Source organism: Leopardus geoffroyi, chromosome A2 (assembly GCF_018350155.1).
Source record: "Leopardus geoffroyi isolate Oge1 chromosome A2, O.geoffroyi_Oge1_pat1.0, whole genome shotgun sequence".
Taxonomy (NCBI): domain Eukaryota; kingdom Metazoa; phylum Chordata; class Mammalia; order Carnivora; family Felidae; genus Leopardus; species Leopardus geoffroyi.
The window spans coordinates 146,859,324-146,876,977 of record NC_059331.1 but is presented as its reverse complement, the minus strand read 5'-3'; the positions used below and the strand labels follow the sequence as shown (position 1 = coordinate 146,876,977).

Below are 17,654 nucleotides of genomic sequence, written 5' to 3'. Positions count from 1 at the left end.
TCAAGAAATAATAATAAAGTTTGGTGTTCCCTTCCAAGGAACCAGGTAGTTACTGTAATATACTTTGCATTCTAGATATTCATTTGCTGACTGCATCTCAATAAATGTGCCTACCACGTACTAGGTCCTGGGTGTGCACAGATATGAGTACGTCTTTGTCCCTGCCTCCAAGGGCATATAGAGAAGGGTGGGGTGTGAACAATGGTACAGGGTACTCTGGGAGCCTGGGAGAGGAAATGCCCAATTCCACCTTGGACACCTTACAGAGGAAGTAAGGTTTTGCCCAAGGACAAGTCGAGGAAAGGCATTCTAGGCAGACATTTGCTAAGCCTGAGGATCTGAGGGAGTGCAGCAAATTAAGGGAGCACTCGGGCAACACTAACATGGGGTCATGTGTGAGAGTGGCAGAAGACGAAGCCAGAAAAGTATTAACCAGTTTTAATTTCGTATTCCACAGCTACCTGTGACTGAACATACGATTTTCATACTTGTAGACCAGAAAAAAGCCTGAGCGAGAAAGCTAGATCTTTTTTTTTTTTTTATGTTTATTTATTTATTTTGAGAGAGAGCGAGCAAGCGAGCAGGGGAGGTGCAGAGAGAGGGAGAGGGAGAGAATCCCAAGCAGGCTCCATGCTGTCAGCACAGAGCCTGATGTGGGGCCCGAACCCACAATCTGTGAGATCATGACCTGAGCGAAACCAAGAGTCAGATGCTTTACCTACTGAGCCACCCAGGCGTCCCAAGAAATCTAGATCTTGAAATGTCGACTGACTAGCTTTCCCTCACTTGGATGGCTTTCGCAAATGCCAGTGAAACTTAATATGGGTAAAGGTCTTGTGCTTGGATTTAGAGGTCCCTCCCAGAGTACAGGACAAGGGAGACCTGACCTAGGCATTCTCCGATGACCACAAACTTACCCTGGGCCCATGATGAGCCTTAGTGGCCCCGAGAGCAGATGCCATCGCAATGCCATCTGTGGAGCCTCAGGCTCCAGGCAAGCAGCAGGGGAGGACTGCCAAGCAGGGTCCCGGCCTAGTAGCATCTGGGCGCCGTGCTCAGGTCTGGGTCCAAAAGCTACTTTTTAGGGGAGATGTGGAGAAAATCTAAAGGGTGTCCAGAGGAGATGGCCTCATCATACCAAGAGTAAAACTAAAAAAGAAGGACCAGAGAGCTGCCTTTAGTTATTTGAACAGATTTCTTGAAGCGGGGGTGGAGGGTGTCTCGTTCAGGGTTGTGACAGTGGACTGGATGGAACTAAAGGGAGACTAGTTTGGGCTCAATGTCAGAAATAATTTTTACGAGGTTTTTTTTTTTCTTCCTAATTGTATAGTGCCATGAGATTATTTTGACAAAAAATGAAAATATTTTGACGGAAACAAGATAACCATTCTCACCTATGGAAATGCTGTGGCGAAGAGTCCTAGATTGAATGGACAGTTGGACCTCTAGGGCTCTTTCCTTCTTTAAATTTGATAAAATTTCGGGTGCCTGGGTGGCTCAGTCGGTTAAGCATCCGACTCTTGGTTCGGCTTAGGTCACAATCTCACCGTTCATGAGTTCGAGCCCCACATTGGGCTCTGGGCTGACGGTGCGGACTCTACTTGGGATTCTCTCTCTCTCTCTCTCTCTCTCTCTCTCTCTCTCAAAATAAATAAATAAATGTTTAAAAAATCATTAAATTTGATGAAATTTTATCACCTGTTCTGTTTTTTAAGTATCTGACTCTTTCCCACCTTTGTCGCCCTTATTTTTACATTAACCTGATTATTTTGTGAATTTTCTTATTTTTTAGTATCTAACCAAAAGAATACCACAAAACCCAAGGTATCAGCATATCAAGTCAAGACTGGATACTGGTGAGTAAATACTAGAAAATTAAAACTTTTTTTAGAAATCCGATAATTATTGATAAGAAGCAGGCTGTTACGCCCGATATCAGTCAAAGCGCAAAGTTTCTCATTGTCTTGCCCCATGTCCTTCTGGGCTCAGAATTTTTCTTTAAAACCTTCCCCCCCCCCCCCCCCCCCAGATCATCAGTAAAAATTTCCACTTACAGACCTTAGCTTGTGATAAATTGAGAAACTGATAAAAAACATTGCTCGGTAAGTTAACAAGGCTGAAGCTAAATACCAGGGGGTCGGCCTCTGCTTTGGAACAACTTAAGTATATTCCTTCAAGCTAGGAGTGGTAGATAATATTTGTGAGCATGTGTTCAATTCAGTAGTCGCTGAGCGCCAACTACACGCAAAGTTATGGACTGTGGGACATAGATGAGTGCGACTTGTGACTTTTGCAATCAGAGAGCTTAGATTCAAGTGCAGGCAGACAGACTTGAGTGAGTCACTAGAATACCGGGCAAAATTCAGTTAGTGCTTCAGGTAAAATGAAATGAAGAGTCGCATCGCTGCTTATTTCCATGCCCTTAACATTTTTCAGTGCCACGATGCAGACCACTGCTTAGGTCCCTAGTGGATTTGCAGTCTTGTGAGATTTTGGTTTCTTAATTGTTTCGTTTTTCAATCCTTTAACGTCTACTATGGACAATCCGTTCTAGTAAGATGGTTTTGCTGGTGGATTGGGGCCCCACATGGCTTGGGCAGTGCTGAATTTGCCGTCAGTAACCTGAGGACAACTGAGGAAATATAGATGAGCTACCGACTTGGTTTAAAGCTCATTCATTTTGTCTTTCCCTTTCACCAGTCTCCTTCAAAATTACTGTCTTCCATTATGCAGGTTTCCCCATATAAAATAGACTTTCAGTTGAATGTTCTAAATGAACCACATTTGCAGATACTATTTCTTGGGACCTTTCTTTCAAACATTTCCAGGCTGTACAGATACTTATCCTTGCAAATATCCTGTTTGACAGGAGGTAGAAACTTTTATCTCCATTTTTGAGGAGGAGGAAATTGAGGCACGGAGATGATGTGATTTGCTTGATGTTCAATAAAGGAGACAGAACTAGGATTGGAATGCAGGGTGAGGAAGTCGATGGCACACCAGGGGATCTGGTGTGAAGTCCTGGCCACTGTCCCTTAGGCCAGCTGTCCCACCTCCCCGCCCCCCCCGCCCCCCCCGCCTCATTCCTTCTACCACGAATGCCTTCAACTCTCCGTGTCTTCCTGTCTCCCCTTTAACTGCAGCTGTGACCCACCCTTCTGGAATAAGCTATTCTGTGAAGGACGCCATATTTTTTTCTGAGGAGTCCAAACAATATTTCAGAGACAGCTATAAAGGAATGCATTTCTTTTGGACCCTTCTTAAAAGTGTTAAGACCTAAGGTTTACCTCAGATACACAGATTGGTCTGTATCTTCGGGTTTTTTTCTCCTGGAAATTGACAGAAATGAAAACCCATTTCTTTCCCTTCAACTCCCCAAGTCATAACCAAAATTTGACCTAATAGCAGTACCTGATAGTAATTTCAATTTTTTTTGAAACTGAGAGACTCAAGTCTGCTTTTTATAATACATAGTAATTGCCTGTGTCCTTTTGTATCGTCGGGTTTTTAAAGTAGTGTTTTTGCTAATTAAACCTTTTATTTTGAAGCGATTATGGATTCAGATGGAATTTTAAGAAATAATACAGAGAGATTCCATGTACCCTTAACCCAGTTTCCCATAGTAACATCTTAGGAAACTATCCTGCAGTATCACAACCCTGATACTGACACTGATACATACAAGTCTAGATACAGAACATTTCCTTCACCACGAGGGTCCCTCTTATTGCCCTTTTAAAGGCATCGCCACCCACTTTCTACCCTCAGTCCCTCCTTAACCCCTGATAACCACAGATCTGTTCTCCATTTCTATAGTTTTGTCATTTCACAAATGCCATATATATGGAATCATACAATATGCAACTTTTTTTGTTTAATTGGCTTTGCACGCAGCATAATTCCCTGGAGATTCATTCAGGTTGCTGCATTTATTGGCTTATACCTTTTTATTACTGAGTAGTATTCCCTGGTATGGATGTGCCACAGTTTAACCATTTACCTGTTGAGGGACATCTGGACTGTTTCCAGCTTTTTGACTGTCACAAATAAGGGTGCTATAAACATTCATGTCTTGATTTTTTTGGTGAATTTAAGTCTTCGTTTCTCTGGGATAAATGCCCACAGGCGCAACTCCTGGGTCGGGTGATAGTTGCGTTTGCAGGTTTCTAAGAAACTGCCAAACCGTTTTCCAGAATAGCTACACCGTTTTACATTCTTACCAGCGATGACTGAATGCTCCAGTTTCTCCACATCCTCACCAGCATTTGGTGGTGTTGCCATTTTTAATTTTAGCCATTCTGATAGACGAGCGGTGGTTATCTCATTGCAGTTTTGATTTGCATTTGCCATCTGTGTATCTTCTTCAGTGAAATATCTGTTCATGTCTTTTGCCTGTGTTCTGATTGGATTGCGTGCTTTTTAACTTGAGTGTTGAATATTCCTCGTGGATTCTAGCTACCAGGCCTTTTGTTGGATGGATGGCAAATATTTTCTTCCAGTCTGTAGTTTGTCTTTCCATTCTCCTTACAGGGCCTTCTGACGGGTAGAAGTTTGTAATTGTGGCGAAGTCCAGTTTATCAATGTTTCCTGTTTTGTATCCTGCTTTTGCTGTCAAATCGAAGAACTCTTTACCGAGACCAGATCCCAGAGATTTTTCTATCGAGCTTTTTGCCTAAAAGTTTTATAGTTTTAGGTTTTACAGTTAAGTCCGTCATTCGCCTCGAGGTAATTTCTACATAAGATGTGCAACTTAGATAAGGATTAACTTTTTGCTTATGGATGTCCAGGTGCTTTAGCACCATTTGTTAAAAGGCTGCCTTTCCTCCATTGAATTGTATGTTCACCTTTATCAGAAGCCAGTTTGGCCTATTTACGCGGATCTATTTTGGGGTTCTTTATTCTGTGCCATTGACCTATGTGTCTGTCCCTCTGCCAATATCTCAGTCTTGATTACTGCAGCCCTATGGTAAATTTGATACTTAAAATTGGTTAGACTGATTACCCCCACGTTATTTTTCTTTACAAATTATTTTAGCTATTCTAATTCCTTTGCCTCCCCGTGTAAATTTTAGAATAATCTTATCTACATGTACAAAAAAGCATTGCTCTGACTTTGATAGGAGTTGCGTTAAACCTGTATATCAATTTAGGATGAATGGACACCCTTGCTATGTTGAGTCTGCCAACCCATTACTAGGGGACAGGGGTCCCCCCACTTCTCTGAGATCTCATTTTCCACCGTTTCGGTTACCCAGAGTCATCCGCGGTCCGGAAGCAGGTGTTCCTCTTCCTGACGTATCTCAGAAGGTCAATAGTAGTTTCATGCCACGTCGCAGCCCCTGTGTCATTCACCTCGCTTCTTCTCATCATGCATTGTATTATCTCACATCGTCACAAGAAGAAGGGTAGAAGATATTTCTTTTTGTTTCTTTTATTTTATTTTTGAGAGCGAGAGAGAGAGAGAGAGAGAGAGAGAGAGGACAAGTTGGGGAGAGGAAGAGAGATGGGGAGACACAGAATCTGAAGTAGGCTCCAGGCTCCGAGCTGTCAGCGCAGAGCCCGACGGGGGGCTCAACCTCACAAACTTGAGATCATGACCTGAGCCAAAGTGGGGCACGTAACCGACTGAGCCATCCAGGCGCCCAAGGATATAAGCTATTTTGAGAAACAGAGAGAGACCACTTTCACATAACTTCTATCATAGTATGTATTATAATCGTTCTCTTTTATTTTTAGTTATTGTTGTTAAATTCTTACTGTGCCTAATTTATAAATTAAACTTTACAATAGGTATGTATGTATAGAAAAACACAGTGTATATATAGGGTTCAGTACCTATATATGGTTCCTGGTGTCCACTGAGGGGAGGGGTCTTGGAACATTACTATATGTCTCTCCATTTACTTAGATCTTCTTTGGTTTCTTTCATCAATACTGTAGTTTTCAGCATAAGGGTCCTGTACAGGTTTTGTTAGATTTACACCTAAGTATTCATTTTTTTTTTTTTTTTGAGCAGTTGTAAATGGTATTGTATTTCTAATTTTGGTGTTACTGTGTTCATTGCTAACATACAGAAATACAGCTAATTTTTGTATGTTTCTCTTGAATCCTGGGACTTTGCTAAATTCACTTATTAGGTACAAAAGGAGTTTTGTTTGTTTGGGGTCTTTTGGTAGATTCCTTGGGCTTTCCTATGTAGATGATGATGTCATCTACCAAAAAAGAATAGTTTTATTTCTCCTTGCCAGTCTGTACATGTCTTTTATTTCCTTTTATTGCTTTATTGCACTGGCTAGCACTTCCAGAATTATGGCAAATAAGAATGTTAAGAGTGAACATCCTTGTCTTTTTCCTGATCTTAGGGGGAAAGCATTCAGTCTTTCATCAGCAGGTACAGTGTGAGCCATATTTGTCTGAGGAAGTTTCCTCCTCTTCCTATTTTTGTGAGAATTTTCCATCACGTATGATTTGAATTTCATCAAATGGTTTTACCGCATCAATTGATAGAATCATATGATTTTGTCTTTAGTTTGTTAATAGGATGGAACACCTTGATTTGCAAATATTGTACTATTGCTGCATCTGTGGACTAAACCTCACTTAGTCAGGGTGTATAATTCTTGTTACATATTGCTCAGTTCTCTTTATTATTTTGTTAAAGATTTTTGTGTCTGTATTAATGAGGTACATTAGTTTGTGATTCTATTGGGGGGGGACTGTCTTTGCCTAGTTTTTTATTTTTCTATTTTTTTTAACGTTTATTTTTGAGAGAGAGAGAGAGAGAGAGAGAGTGAGAGAGTGCAAGAAGGGGAGGGGCAGAGAGAGAGGGAGACACAGAATCCAGAAACAGGCTCTAGGCTCTGAGCTGTCATCACAGAGCCCAACGCAGGGCTCGAACTCCTGGACCGTGAAATCATTACCTGAGCCAAAGTTGGACACTTAACCGACTAAGCCACCCAAGCTCTCCTGTCTTTGTCTAGTGTTAGTAGCATCATAAACATCAGCATAACATCAGCATCATAAAATGTTGGGAAGTATTTCCACTTGTTCTGTTTTCTGGAAGAGATTGTGTATTACGAATTACACGCTTTAAAAGGGTGGCCTTTTATTGTATGTACATGGCACCTCAATTTAAGGAAATAATGATACCCATTAGGAAAAACATTGAATCGAAAACAAAACAAAACCTTGGTGTTAATTTTTACAGTTGGTTAATTGGTGTTCATCCTTTCTTAAGCATTTGGTAGAATTCTCTAGTAAAACCATCTGAACCAGGAGATTTCTGACAGTTTTTAAATTTTCAATTCAATTTATTTCATAGTTACGGAGAATATTCAAATTATTTGTTTCCTATTGAGTGAGTTGTGCTAGTTTGTGTTTTTTGAGAAATTAGTACATTTCATCCGAATTTTCATATTTACGTGAGCAGGACTGTTTGTCATCTGCACTTATTATCCTGCTGATTCTTGAAGTGCCAGCCCCCGTTTTGTTCCTGATACTGCTAATTTGCATCTGCCCCCTTTTTTCTTTGCTATACATTTGTCCATTTTACTGATCCTTTCAAAGAACAAACTCTTGGTTTCATCAGTTTTCCCTATTGTTTTTTCTGTTTCCAATTCCATTGATTTTCGCTCTCATATTTATTATTCTGTCCTTCTGCTTTGCGTTTCTAGATTCTTCTGTTTCTAGATTCTTGAGGTGGGAGCTTAACTTATTGATTTAAGACTTTCCCTCTTTTTTTTAATACACATAGTTCGTGCGATGAATTTCTCAGCACTGCTTTAGCCGTGTCACGCAAATTTTGATATGTTGTATTTTTATTTTCATTCAGTTCAGTGTACCTTTTCATTTCCTTTGAGACTTCCTTTTTTGATTCATGGATTATTTAGAAGTGTGTTGTTTCGTTTACAAGTGTTTGGAGATTTTCTTGTTATTTTGATTTCCAGTTTGATTCCATTGTGGTTGGAGGACATGCTCTGTATGTTTTGATTTTTTTTTTTTAATGCATCGTTGTCCATTTTATTACTCAAGATATGGTCTATCTTGGTGTATATCCCATAGGCACTTGAAAAAAAATGTATATACCCATACTTTTGCTTTCTGTATTCTTTCTTCTTTCCTGAAATTCCCAGGTTCCTTCTTTTGCTTTCCAATTAGAGAACTTTCTTTAGCTATTCTTTAGGGCAAGTCTTTCGGTGACAAACTCTCTTAGTTTTCCTTCATCTGCCCAATGTCTTGGTTTCCTTTCATTCCTGAAGGGTATTTTCTCTGGGTGTGGGAGCCTCGGTCGACAATTCCTTTCTTTCAGCACTTGAAAAATACCGTGCCACTTCCTTCTGGCTGCCATGATTTCTGATGAGAAATCTGCTGTCATTTGAACTGTTTTTCTTATATAGGTAAAGATACCATTTTTTCTCTTGCTGCTTTCAAGATTCTTTTTTCTTTAGTTTTCAAAAGTTTGATTATGATGTATCGTGATGTGGGTTTCTTTGGGTTATCCTGTTTGGCATTCACACTTGGCTCCTAGATACATCTATAGGTTTATGTCTCTTGTCAGATCTGAGGAGTCTTCAGCCATTGTATCTTTGAGCACTTTTCCAGCCCCACCTTCTTGATCCTCTTTCCGTACTTTGATGGCACCACATCATAGCCCGGCAAGGATGGAAATCAAGGCTCCCCACTTGACCTTTGCTGCCAGGTGAGGGTGGTGTTTGGCTGGAGTAAAAGCAGTTATTGTCTGACAGTTTTCTGGCTTGCTAGGCTGCCCCTTTCCCAGTCCTTTGGGCGGGGACAGCAGGCTTTGATGGGGATTCTTTTTTCCTTGTCTGTCCATTGGTGTTTCTGGATTGCTGGCTTCTTTAGCTCTAAGTCTAAGATATATGAGGCAAGCAGACAGACAGACAGACAGACAAACAGACAAAACAAAAAGCTAAGTAACTCAACCATTATGCCATTCTTGGGTCCCGAGGTCTCTAGCCAGTCTGCCTTCCTCTTTCCAACCTATCAGTCTTCTCTTATATTTTATACATAATGTCCAGGGTTTGGGGTTTTTTTTTTTATTCAATCTTTTTTATAATTGATACGTTCTTTTCTTTTTCTTTTTTTTTTTTTTTTTTTTTTGTTTTAACTTCTTTTTAGAGAGGGAGAGGGAGAGAGAATCTTAAGCGGGCTCCACACTGAGTGCAGAGCCTGACCCGGGGCTCCCTCTCACAACCGTGAGATCATGACCTGAGCTGAAATCAAAAGCCAGATGCTTAACCGACTGAGGCACCCAGGCGCACTGATACGTTATTTTCTTAAATTGAGGTATAATTTACATACCATAAAATGCACCCTTTTAACCTTTTAAGCAATTCAGAGGTTTTTAGTACATTCACAAGGTTGTGACACCATCATCACTGTCTAATTGCAGGACATTTTTGTCACCCCCAAAAGAAAGCCCATATCCAATAGCAATCACTTCTCATTCCTTACTTTTTCCTGTCCCTGGTGACCACTAACCTACTTTCTGTAGCTACGAGTTTGTCTATTCTGAGCATTTCATATAAATGGAATCCTGTAATATGTGGCCTTTTGTGTCTGGCTTCACTCAGCATGATGTTTTCGAGGTCCGTCTCTGTTGCAACATCTATCAACACTTCGGTCTTTTTTACCGCCAAATAATATTCTGTTGTATAGATCTTCCCCGTTTTGGTTAGCCAGTCATCAGCTGAGGGCCATGTGGATTGTTTATACTTTTTGGCCATAACGCGGCTATACACATTAATGTGCAAATTTTTGCGTGAACATATGTTTTTAATTCTCTTGGTTCTATACCTAGGAGTCACGGATGACCGTACGTGGTAACTCTGTGTTTAATTTTCTGAGGAACTGCCAAACCGTTTTCCAAAGCAGCTGCACCACTTTGCATTCCCACTAGTGATGTAGGAGGGCTCTATTTTCTCCACGTCCTCGACGATGCTTGTTACTGTCCGTCATTTTGATTATAGTCATCTTTGCGGATGTGAAGGGGTATCGCATTGTGGTTTTGATTTGCATTTTCCTAATGACTAATGATGTGGAGCACCTTTTTATGTGCTTACCGGCATTTGTGTATCTCCCATAGAGGACTCTCTGTTCAAATCATTGGCCTGGTTTTTAATTTTTTTTTTTTTTTTTTAATCATTGTGTTATAAGAGTTCTTTGGTGTATTCTGGGTACTAGGCCCTTATCAGAAGGATGATTTGCCAATACTTCCTCCCATCTACTGAGTGGTCTAGTATTTTTGTTGTGCTTAGCTGGGGGAGTAGAGAAAAGTACACCTACTCATCTTCCTGGAGGCAGAAGTCTCCCAAACCAGTTTTATAATAGCTTTTGGAAGGGCCAAAGTGTACTTCGTTGCTTAAAACTCAAAAGTATTTTAAAGTCAGTGTGGGAGAGAAATCTTATTCTAGTGTTCGATTTTTTTGTTGTTTCAAATTTAGAAATTATTTTAAAGTCAATTTCAGGGGAGGATTTTATTTTCATGTTTTTTCTGTGCATTCTTATGACTCACCTCCCTGTGTATTGAGAGAAAGTATCCACCTGATGTGCCGTGGCCTATGACGTGCCACGATCTATGTCCCTTTAGCTCTCTGGGTAGCTATCGGCCTGGGACAGCCAGCGTCTATGTCAGCATTCTACTCAAATGTTACCACTTGTATGGGTACCAAGAGGTGCGAAGGGTGAGGAGTCCTGGTTAAGGGAGCCCAAGAATAACCTTATAGCCCGAGTGGTAGGTTTTTAAGGTCCGCAGTCACAGCAGGAGAAATAGGCACAGGTATGAGTGAACATTCCTCATTTCTAGGCTAAATAGATGAGTCTTTAATCTTTTCTTACCAAACAGTGAGCAATTCAGAGTTAATCACAAGAAATCAAGAATTGCGTGGTATCTCCAGTCTTCACCCACATCACCTCCTGAGTTCTTCAAAGACTGCTATCTTCCTCCTGGGTAAAGATTATTTTTGATTTCTATGCTTCTGACTCCACTTCTCCTCTAAACCCAAACACTGATGTATAGCCATGGCGGGAAATAGCAGAATTGTTTTGAACTTCAAATATTTCTTTTGTTCCATAGGTGCCTGGGTGTGTCTTACCCGCTCCCCAGCATTGCCAGACTGTGCCATGAATGGATTACGCTTCCGATGAAATCCCTGACGGCGTTTTGTTCAGTCTCCACCGCAGGGCTCTTGTGTATTCTCAAGCACCCTCTGTGGGTTTCCGTTCTGCAGCACTGCAGGCCGATTCAGGGACACTTGCCAAACCACAGGGCTCTCCCTTTGTCAGTGTCCCACACTCTTTTATCGCCTGCGTTTATCCCCTCATTTCAGTCTAGATGCAGTCTCATATTTGAAATGTCTTCAGTTTCCTACAATTCTCTAGATTTCCTCCACTTAGTCTTTTCTAGCCTTGTTGTTAATTTTTTTGTAAATTCACATTACTCTTGTTCTCTCCCCACAAGCTAGTCGTTTCCTGTTTTCTTCTTTAGTCTTTACTTTTCCTGAATATTTGCTAATAGCCTTGGTCTTAAGCACTCAAACTCATTACGGCCTAGGTACTCTTCATTTTTATTTGGTATTTAATTCTGTCCTTTTTTTTATGTCAAAGGAAGAAATGTATGTGAAAGCCTCTTACAAAGCAGAAAGCACTATATACTCATATAACTTACTGAGATTAACAAAGGACCACTGTGCCTCTTTTCACGCTTTCTGCTCCTTCTGAGCCAAAAGAACTTCTCCGGAGAGGAGGGAAATATTGAAGAAAAATAAAGCAATGGAGTTGTCTCTTAGCAACTGAGTTCGTGCCTTATAAATCTTGCCCACTTTAGATTACTGCTGCTCAGAATCACTTGCTTTTCGTACCGGCTCAGTACAAATAATGTTATTAAATAATAAGGAAACAAAGGGAAAAAGTCTCATGAATGAGTCACCCAGTTTATCGATTGTACTCTGTCTTTGCGTAACACTATTGATAGAGTTGGGTTTATAAGCTAAGTAGAAGCTAAATAGCACCTTAAGCATTTCGAGGCTACCTGAGTCTTGAAACAATATGGATGTCACACAGATCGTACATACATGGGTGGTAATAGATCAGGTCGTGCAGAGCTTAAAGCAAATCAGGTGGACAAAAACCCAAGCCAAATTGGGATGTGATTATTTGTGTTGTAAAAGAATTTATTATAAGGATTCTTCAGACAATACGTCTTCATAGTAAATTTCACTTAGCCAGTGACTCCGAGTGCCTTTCGTGCTAGACAGCGGAAGAGAGAGAGATTCTGTGTGTGTGTGTGTGTGTGTGTGTGTGTGTGTGTGTGTGTGTGCGCGCGCGTAAACAGCCTTTGGCTGTCCGTATCAGAAGGTAGATAAGGCTTGCACACAAATAAGGCGGCGCGATGATAAATGCCTTGTGAGTGGGGAGCTGAGTGCTGGAGAAGTTCAGAGAAGGGAAAGGTCACTTCCAGCTGGGTGAGCTATTATGATTACATGGACAAGATGACCTGTTAGAGAACAGAAGACCAACGCAGACTTTGTCAAGTTTAGTAATTAAGGCAAGATTGAAGAGGCAGGTGAGACGTCGGCGCCTTCAGCTCTGGAGCAAGGAGTTTAAACTTCAGTCACGAAGCAGCGGGGAGCCGCTGACATTTTTTTTTTGTTTTTTTTTTTTAATCAAAGTCTTGTCTAGGAAAATTTATCTGGCAGCAACGTGTAATTTCAGTTAAAAAAGAACTGGTTTGCCGATAGTCTTTTAGACTCCTCTTGTATAAAACAAAGCTGCATTTATAAATAAGCCAATTATGGAATTGACTCACTTCTGGCCTTTTTAAGAGGTAGTCAGAAACCTGCTTTCAGATGCAATTAGATCCAGTAAGATAAGCTGTGTAGTTAAGATACAAGCAGCGTATGAAGGAGGGTAAAATACTAGATCTCGTACTTTCTACCATCGTTTTGAAGGATTTTCTTTTTTTTTCCTTTTGCCTCGATGAGTCGGCCATCCCCAGGTCTTCCTCCAGCTGAAACAATGCAGACATCCTCCATTTTCTTTTTTCCCCCTCTACTTGGACAGAATGAATGTCTGTCATGAAAAGACCTTCTTCTCGGTAGCCCTCTCAGATCTGTTCTTAATTGTGCCAAGTATTTGTACACCTCTGCAAAAGACTGTTTTCCCTGCCTTCTCCTTCGGTGGAAAAAACAAACAGGAGGAGTGACAGCCTTACCTCACTGGGTTGTCGTGAGGCTCTGTTGCTACAAAGATGAAGTGCGGGGGGGGGGGGGGGGGGAAGAGTCCGAAAATGTTGATAATTGATGGAGAAGTGGACTCCACTGTAGATTGGAAATGTAATGTTTTGATAATAAAGACCATATAATAAGGCTGGCTGTTGTTTTCCATGCGCGGTATGCCTTGGGGAATTCAGAGCATAAAATGGTTCCCACCTGCCCCTGTTAGGGAAGTAACACTCCCTCCGTATTGACCTCACGGTGAAACCGTGTTTTTGAACCAACACAACTAGAGAAGTGGTGTTGTTTTTGTGAGCCGTGTTACAAACAAGGAGGTGGGGAATATTAATCCTGGCTTAGCTACTAATTTGCTGTGTCATTGAGCAAATCAGTCATCTCTTCTGCACCTCAGTCTCCTGTGAGGAGACTGCCTGAAGCTGCCCTAGCCAAAAGAAACCAACTGCCACGCCAAAAACACGCAAATGTAGGATCTCGGGAGCGCGGAACCAAAAGCTATGATGTACAATAGCTGACGAGGAAGATGGCGGGTCGCTGAAGAGCTCACTTCTTCCCTTACCCTGCTGACTGGGGGGGTTCCCGCCTCAGGTCAAAGTTGCGGGGGAGAGGGAAGTAGGTTCCGGAGGAATTCCTGGTTCCCTCCGGAGATCTGGTCCCATCTCAGATCCATTCCAGTCTGAAGAACCTAGAAAAGATCATATTTGATGCCAATCTTGGTTTGTGGTGCTATTTGGACCTCTTAGGCGTTTTTAGTGCCTCTCTTGAGAAGGCTCAGGCCTTCCCGCGGCCCTGACTACCGTCATGTCTCTCTGAGCTTTCGGAAGGTTGCAACAGCCTGACTCCAGGACTACACCAAGTCCTGCTCTGTCCTGATTCGGAGAGTTGTGTCTTCAGACGGGAAAAAAAAAAAAAAAAAAAAAAAAAAAAAAAAAATTTTAACCCAGCAGAATTTTATTCCCGGATGGATTCGTAAGTGAAGATTTAATACTAACGTGATGTAAGTTGTTTTTTGAAAAGGTATTTTGGGTTTCAGAGCAAGAATTTTCTTTCTCTACCTCTGACCTCAGCCGTGCAGAAAAGTTCAGGATGGTCCTTAACAACATCAGTCCACGCCATTAACTGGAAGCGTTTCTTTTATCTGAAGTTGGGACTGAATCTGACGAGCCCCTCTCAAGGCTTGAAAGTTAGGAGCGCGATTTTAGAAATGAGAAATTCTTTTTGACAGGTTTTCCCTTTTTGCTGTACCTTTCTTTCAAATGCCAGGCAGAGCTTGCTGTGTTGAACTGAATCAAACTGAAGCATGCCCAGTAAAAAATAATAGCCCCTCGCTTGGGAACTAGACCTCAGTTCTTTCGGAAACCAAAACGATCCTGGCCCAGTTTTAGGGTGTGGAAACTCTCCAAACCACCTTGGCGAGAGCCTGGTATTGTAGAAGCAGGCTGTAGAACACGAGGGCTGGGTGCTCTCCGCAGTGGTGGGAATCTGCTCTTACTTCTCAGCAGAGCAAATCCGTGATGAATACTACTGCACAGACTGTGTGGTCTAGTTCAGGCTGCAACATCAGCATGAATAGTTGAAGACCAAGTTCAGGAAAGCGAGGGAAACCACAAAGACTAAGTGCAGCACAAGGGATTGCTTGGGTAGCCACAGTGGCACATTTTAGACATTCAGAGATCATTGCTTCTTTCCTTCTCTTCTGCACATCTTCCCCACGAAAAGGTTATGGGGGAATTTAAAAAAAAAAAAGGAGGAAAGCCTTGACTTGAAAAAAAAAATTACAGGGGTGCCTGGGTGGCTCAGTCGGTTAGGCATCTGACTTCAGCTCAGGTCATGATCTCAAGGTTGGTGAGTTCGAGCCCCACGGCGGGCTCTGTGCTGACAGCTCAGAGCCTGGAGCCTGCTTCGGATTCTGTGTCTCCCTCTCTCTCTCTGCCCCTCCCCCGCTTGTGCTTTGTCTCTCTCTCTCTCTCTCTCTCTCAAAAATATATAAACATTAAAAATAATAATAAAAATAAGTGTTTAAAAATTTTTTTATGTATAAAGTGATCATCCGTACTGCCTCATGTTTATTTGGCCAAAACTTTTTCCTTGATTCCTCATCGCTTAATGATGCTGTGTAATCCAAAAGACTCTTAAGTATGTGTGGCCCATTTGCCTACTGTAGTTCTGTAAGAACAGGATAGGGAGGCTTAGGGAACACTTGTACTCCATTCTGTTTTTACAGAGTTACTCATTTTCTTCCGTTAAAAAGCCTATCTTATTCTCTTTTTAGGTAACAGCATGACTAAATACACTGAGAAGCTAGAAGAGATCAAAAAAAGTGAGTAACCCTATTGAAGGTTTGGGATAATGGAGCCCATCTAGAAGTCGGTTATTAACAACCTTAACCCTTCCCTACAGCTGACAGCACAGAGAGCTGTGGGAGGTGGGTGAGCCTGGCAGGTGCCTAGAAGGATGTGGGAAACGCCGTGTACCGTCCCGGCCAGCTGCTAAGGTTGTTGCTTGAGGGCCAAGTTCTGCCCGACTTCCATCCCTTAGGAGATGTTAGTGTTGGAATGTAGAATGAGCTCTACTTACGCAGCGAGAGTCCAAGCTTCTGGTTTCATTGTACTGCAGTCTCCACGACCTTTTCCAAGGTCATGATCTTTCCCATTTTCTTAGTTTGCTCTATACCTGAGATGGGAATAATATTATCTCTTATTTTATAACATCCTTGTGTGTATAAATTAGTCGGTATCCATGAAAGACACAGAGGAGTGAGGGAGAAAGCTTAAAGCGGTGCCATGCCTTATAAATTCATTGCAGTCTCTGCTTTCCTTTAATTAAAAATCATATTTCATGCGTTCCTTTTTAAAAACTACTCATCTGCAAAGATATGCTACTAGTCATTTTGTGCATTACCCTTGCACAAAAGCATAATTTTTCATTCTGTGTCCAAAATAGATGTAAAGTGTACACATCGAGGCGAGAAGTAAAGAAGCAGGAACATCTATTTTCTAAGACGGATTTGTTCGTATCCTCAGCAGAAGAGCCCCGTGACAGGGGAATATTTAGCTGACGGTAGTAAAGAGCCACTCTGATGGTTGACAGTTCAGGACTTCCCTCTGGTGATAGACATCTTTTGGGAAGAGAATACTACAAATCCAGAATTCACCAGAACTTCTGTTATTACACAGCAGACCTTTTCATTTAAATGATAATGTTTCTGCTTCTTTTGAATTGCTGGGGTATCGAGAAACCGCGGCCATCAGTGTGGACTCAGGAACAGCTTTATGCCGACTCTGTTATCTGCCACGTCTAGCTATGAGGGCTAATGTTCCAGACATGTGGTTTTTAATGTGTCACGTCACAGTATCCTTTTCTTCTCGGGTCCTTTTTATTAGATGTTATCGCTTTGTTCCATTATACATGACACAAGTGTACATATTTTAAGTATGCCGTCACGTTTGCAACTAGGAAAAAAAGTCTCATTTACTCACCCATGCTTCGTTGTCGTCGCCCGTAATTCATCCACAGCAGGTAAAGTTCAGCCGGCCTGCTTCTGTTTGGGTCTGAGGGCCCCTTTGGCCTCCTCTGTCCACTCGTAGCTTAGCGTAAGTTCTCACGTCCACACCAAAATTTGTCCCCTGAAAACGCCCCGTTCCGCCCAGATTGCCGAGCCCTGTTGAAAACATTTCTTAAAAGCGCAATGGGATTTCTTTAATATCTAAACTTTAAATGGAGCTTCTCTTCCCCCACCCCACCCCCGCCCCCCAAATACCTCTAGAATAGAGTCCTTGAAAATGTTTGCTTCCCTCTTTAGAAGTTTCGCCCTTCCTTTTAGTAAGACAGGAGGCCCCTCTCACCTTGTTTCACACACAGTTTGTGCTGATTCCCCGACTAGAATTACTTCAGATTCTGGTTTGAGATCTACGTTTTGGAAGCTATTTCCTTCTCTTTTCCCATTTTCTGTTGTAGATGTTCTTTTGGGTCGAAAGGGAGGAGAATATTGCCTTGTTTCATGACACCCTAGATCCATCACTTTTCTCGGGTTACCTTAGATGCCGTGCCTTTCTGTGAAATCACAAACCTTGTTCTGTTACTTCCTTTGATTTGTCTTCCCCTGTGAGCCCAGCTTCCCTTTGCTAATAACGTGTTTTAACAGAACCCTGAAAACGCAGAATTCCTTTGTAACCTGAATCTTCTTTCAACTCTCTCTCGAGAAAACAGACACCCTGTGCCGATTGACCGCGCACAAAGCCTATTCTTGGCTTCTGGTGGTTAGATGACACCAGCGTGAAGCATCCTAGATAGTCAGGTCTCTGTCCTTCCAGTAACTCGAGAGAGTCAGCCTTAGACTCCAGACTTACTGGAGAAGAAGACCTTGATAACGGATCTGCAACTCGGATTTTTTGTCTCCATCCC

At 41.8% G+C, this 17,654-nt stretch overlaps 1 protein-coding gene across 4 annotated transcripts in view; it reads left to right on the top strand.

Moving 5' to 3' along the window:
• The window catches only part of CEP41 (centrosomal protein 41), a 47,134-nt gene that overhangs the window by 11,865 nt on the left and 17,615 nt on the right, over positions 1-17,654 (top strand). For 3 of the 4 annotated variants that reach the window (XM_045495658.1, XM_045495657.1, XM_045495656.1), the window contains 2 exons: positions 1,793-1,856; positions 15,523-15,570. In XM_045495658.1, the coding sequence (XP_045351614.1) occupies positions 1,793-1,856; positions 15,523-15,570 (112 nt within the window). The remainder of the gene's footprint in view (positions 1-1,792; positions 1,857-15,522; positions 15,571-17,654) is intronic. The other variant, XM_045495659.1, reaches the window with a different exon arrangement.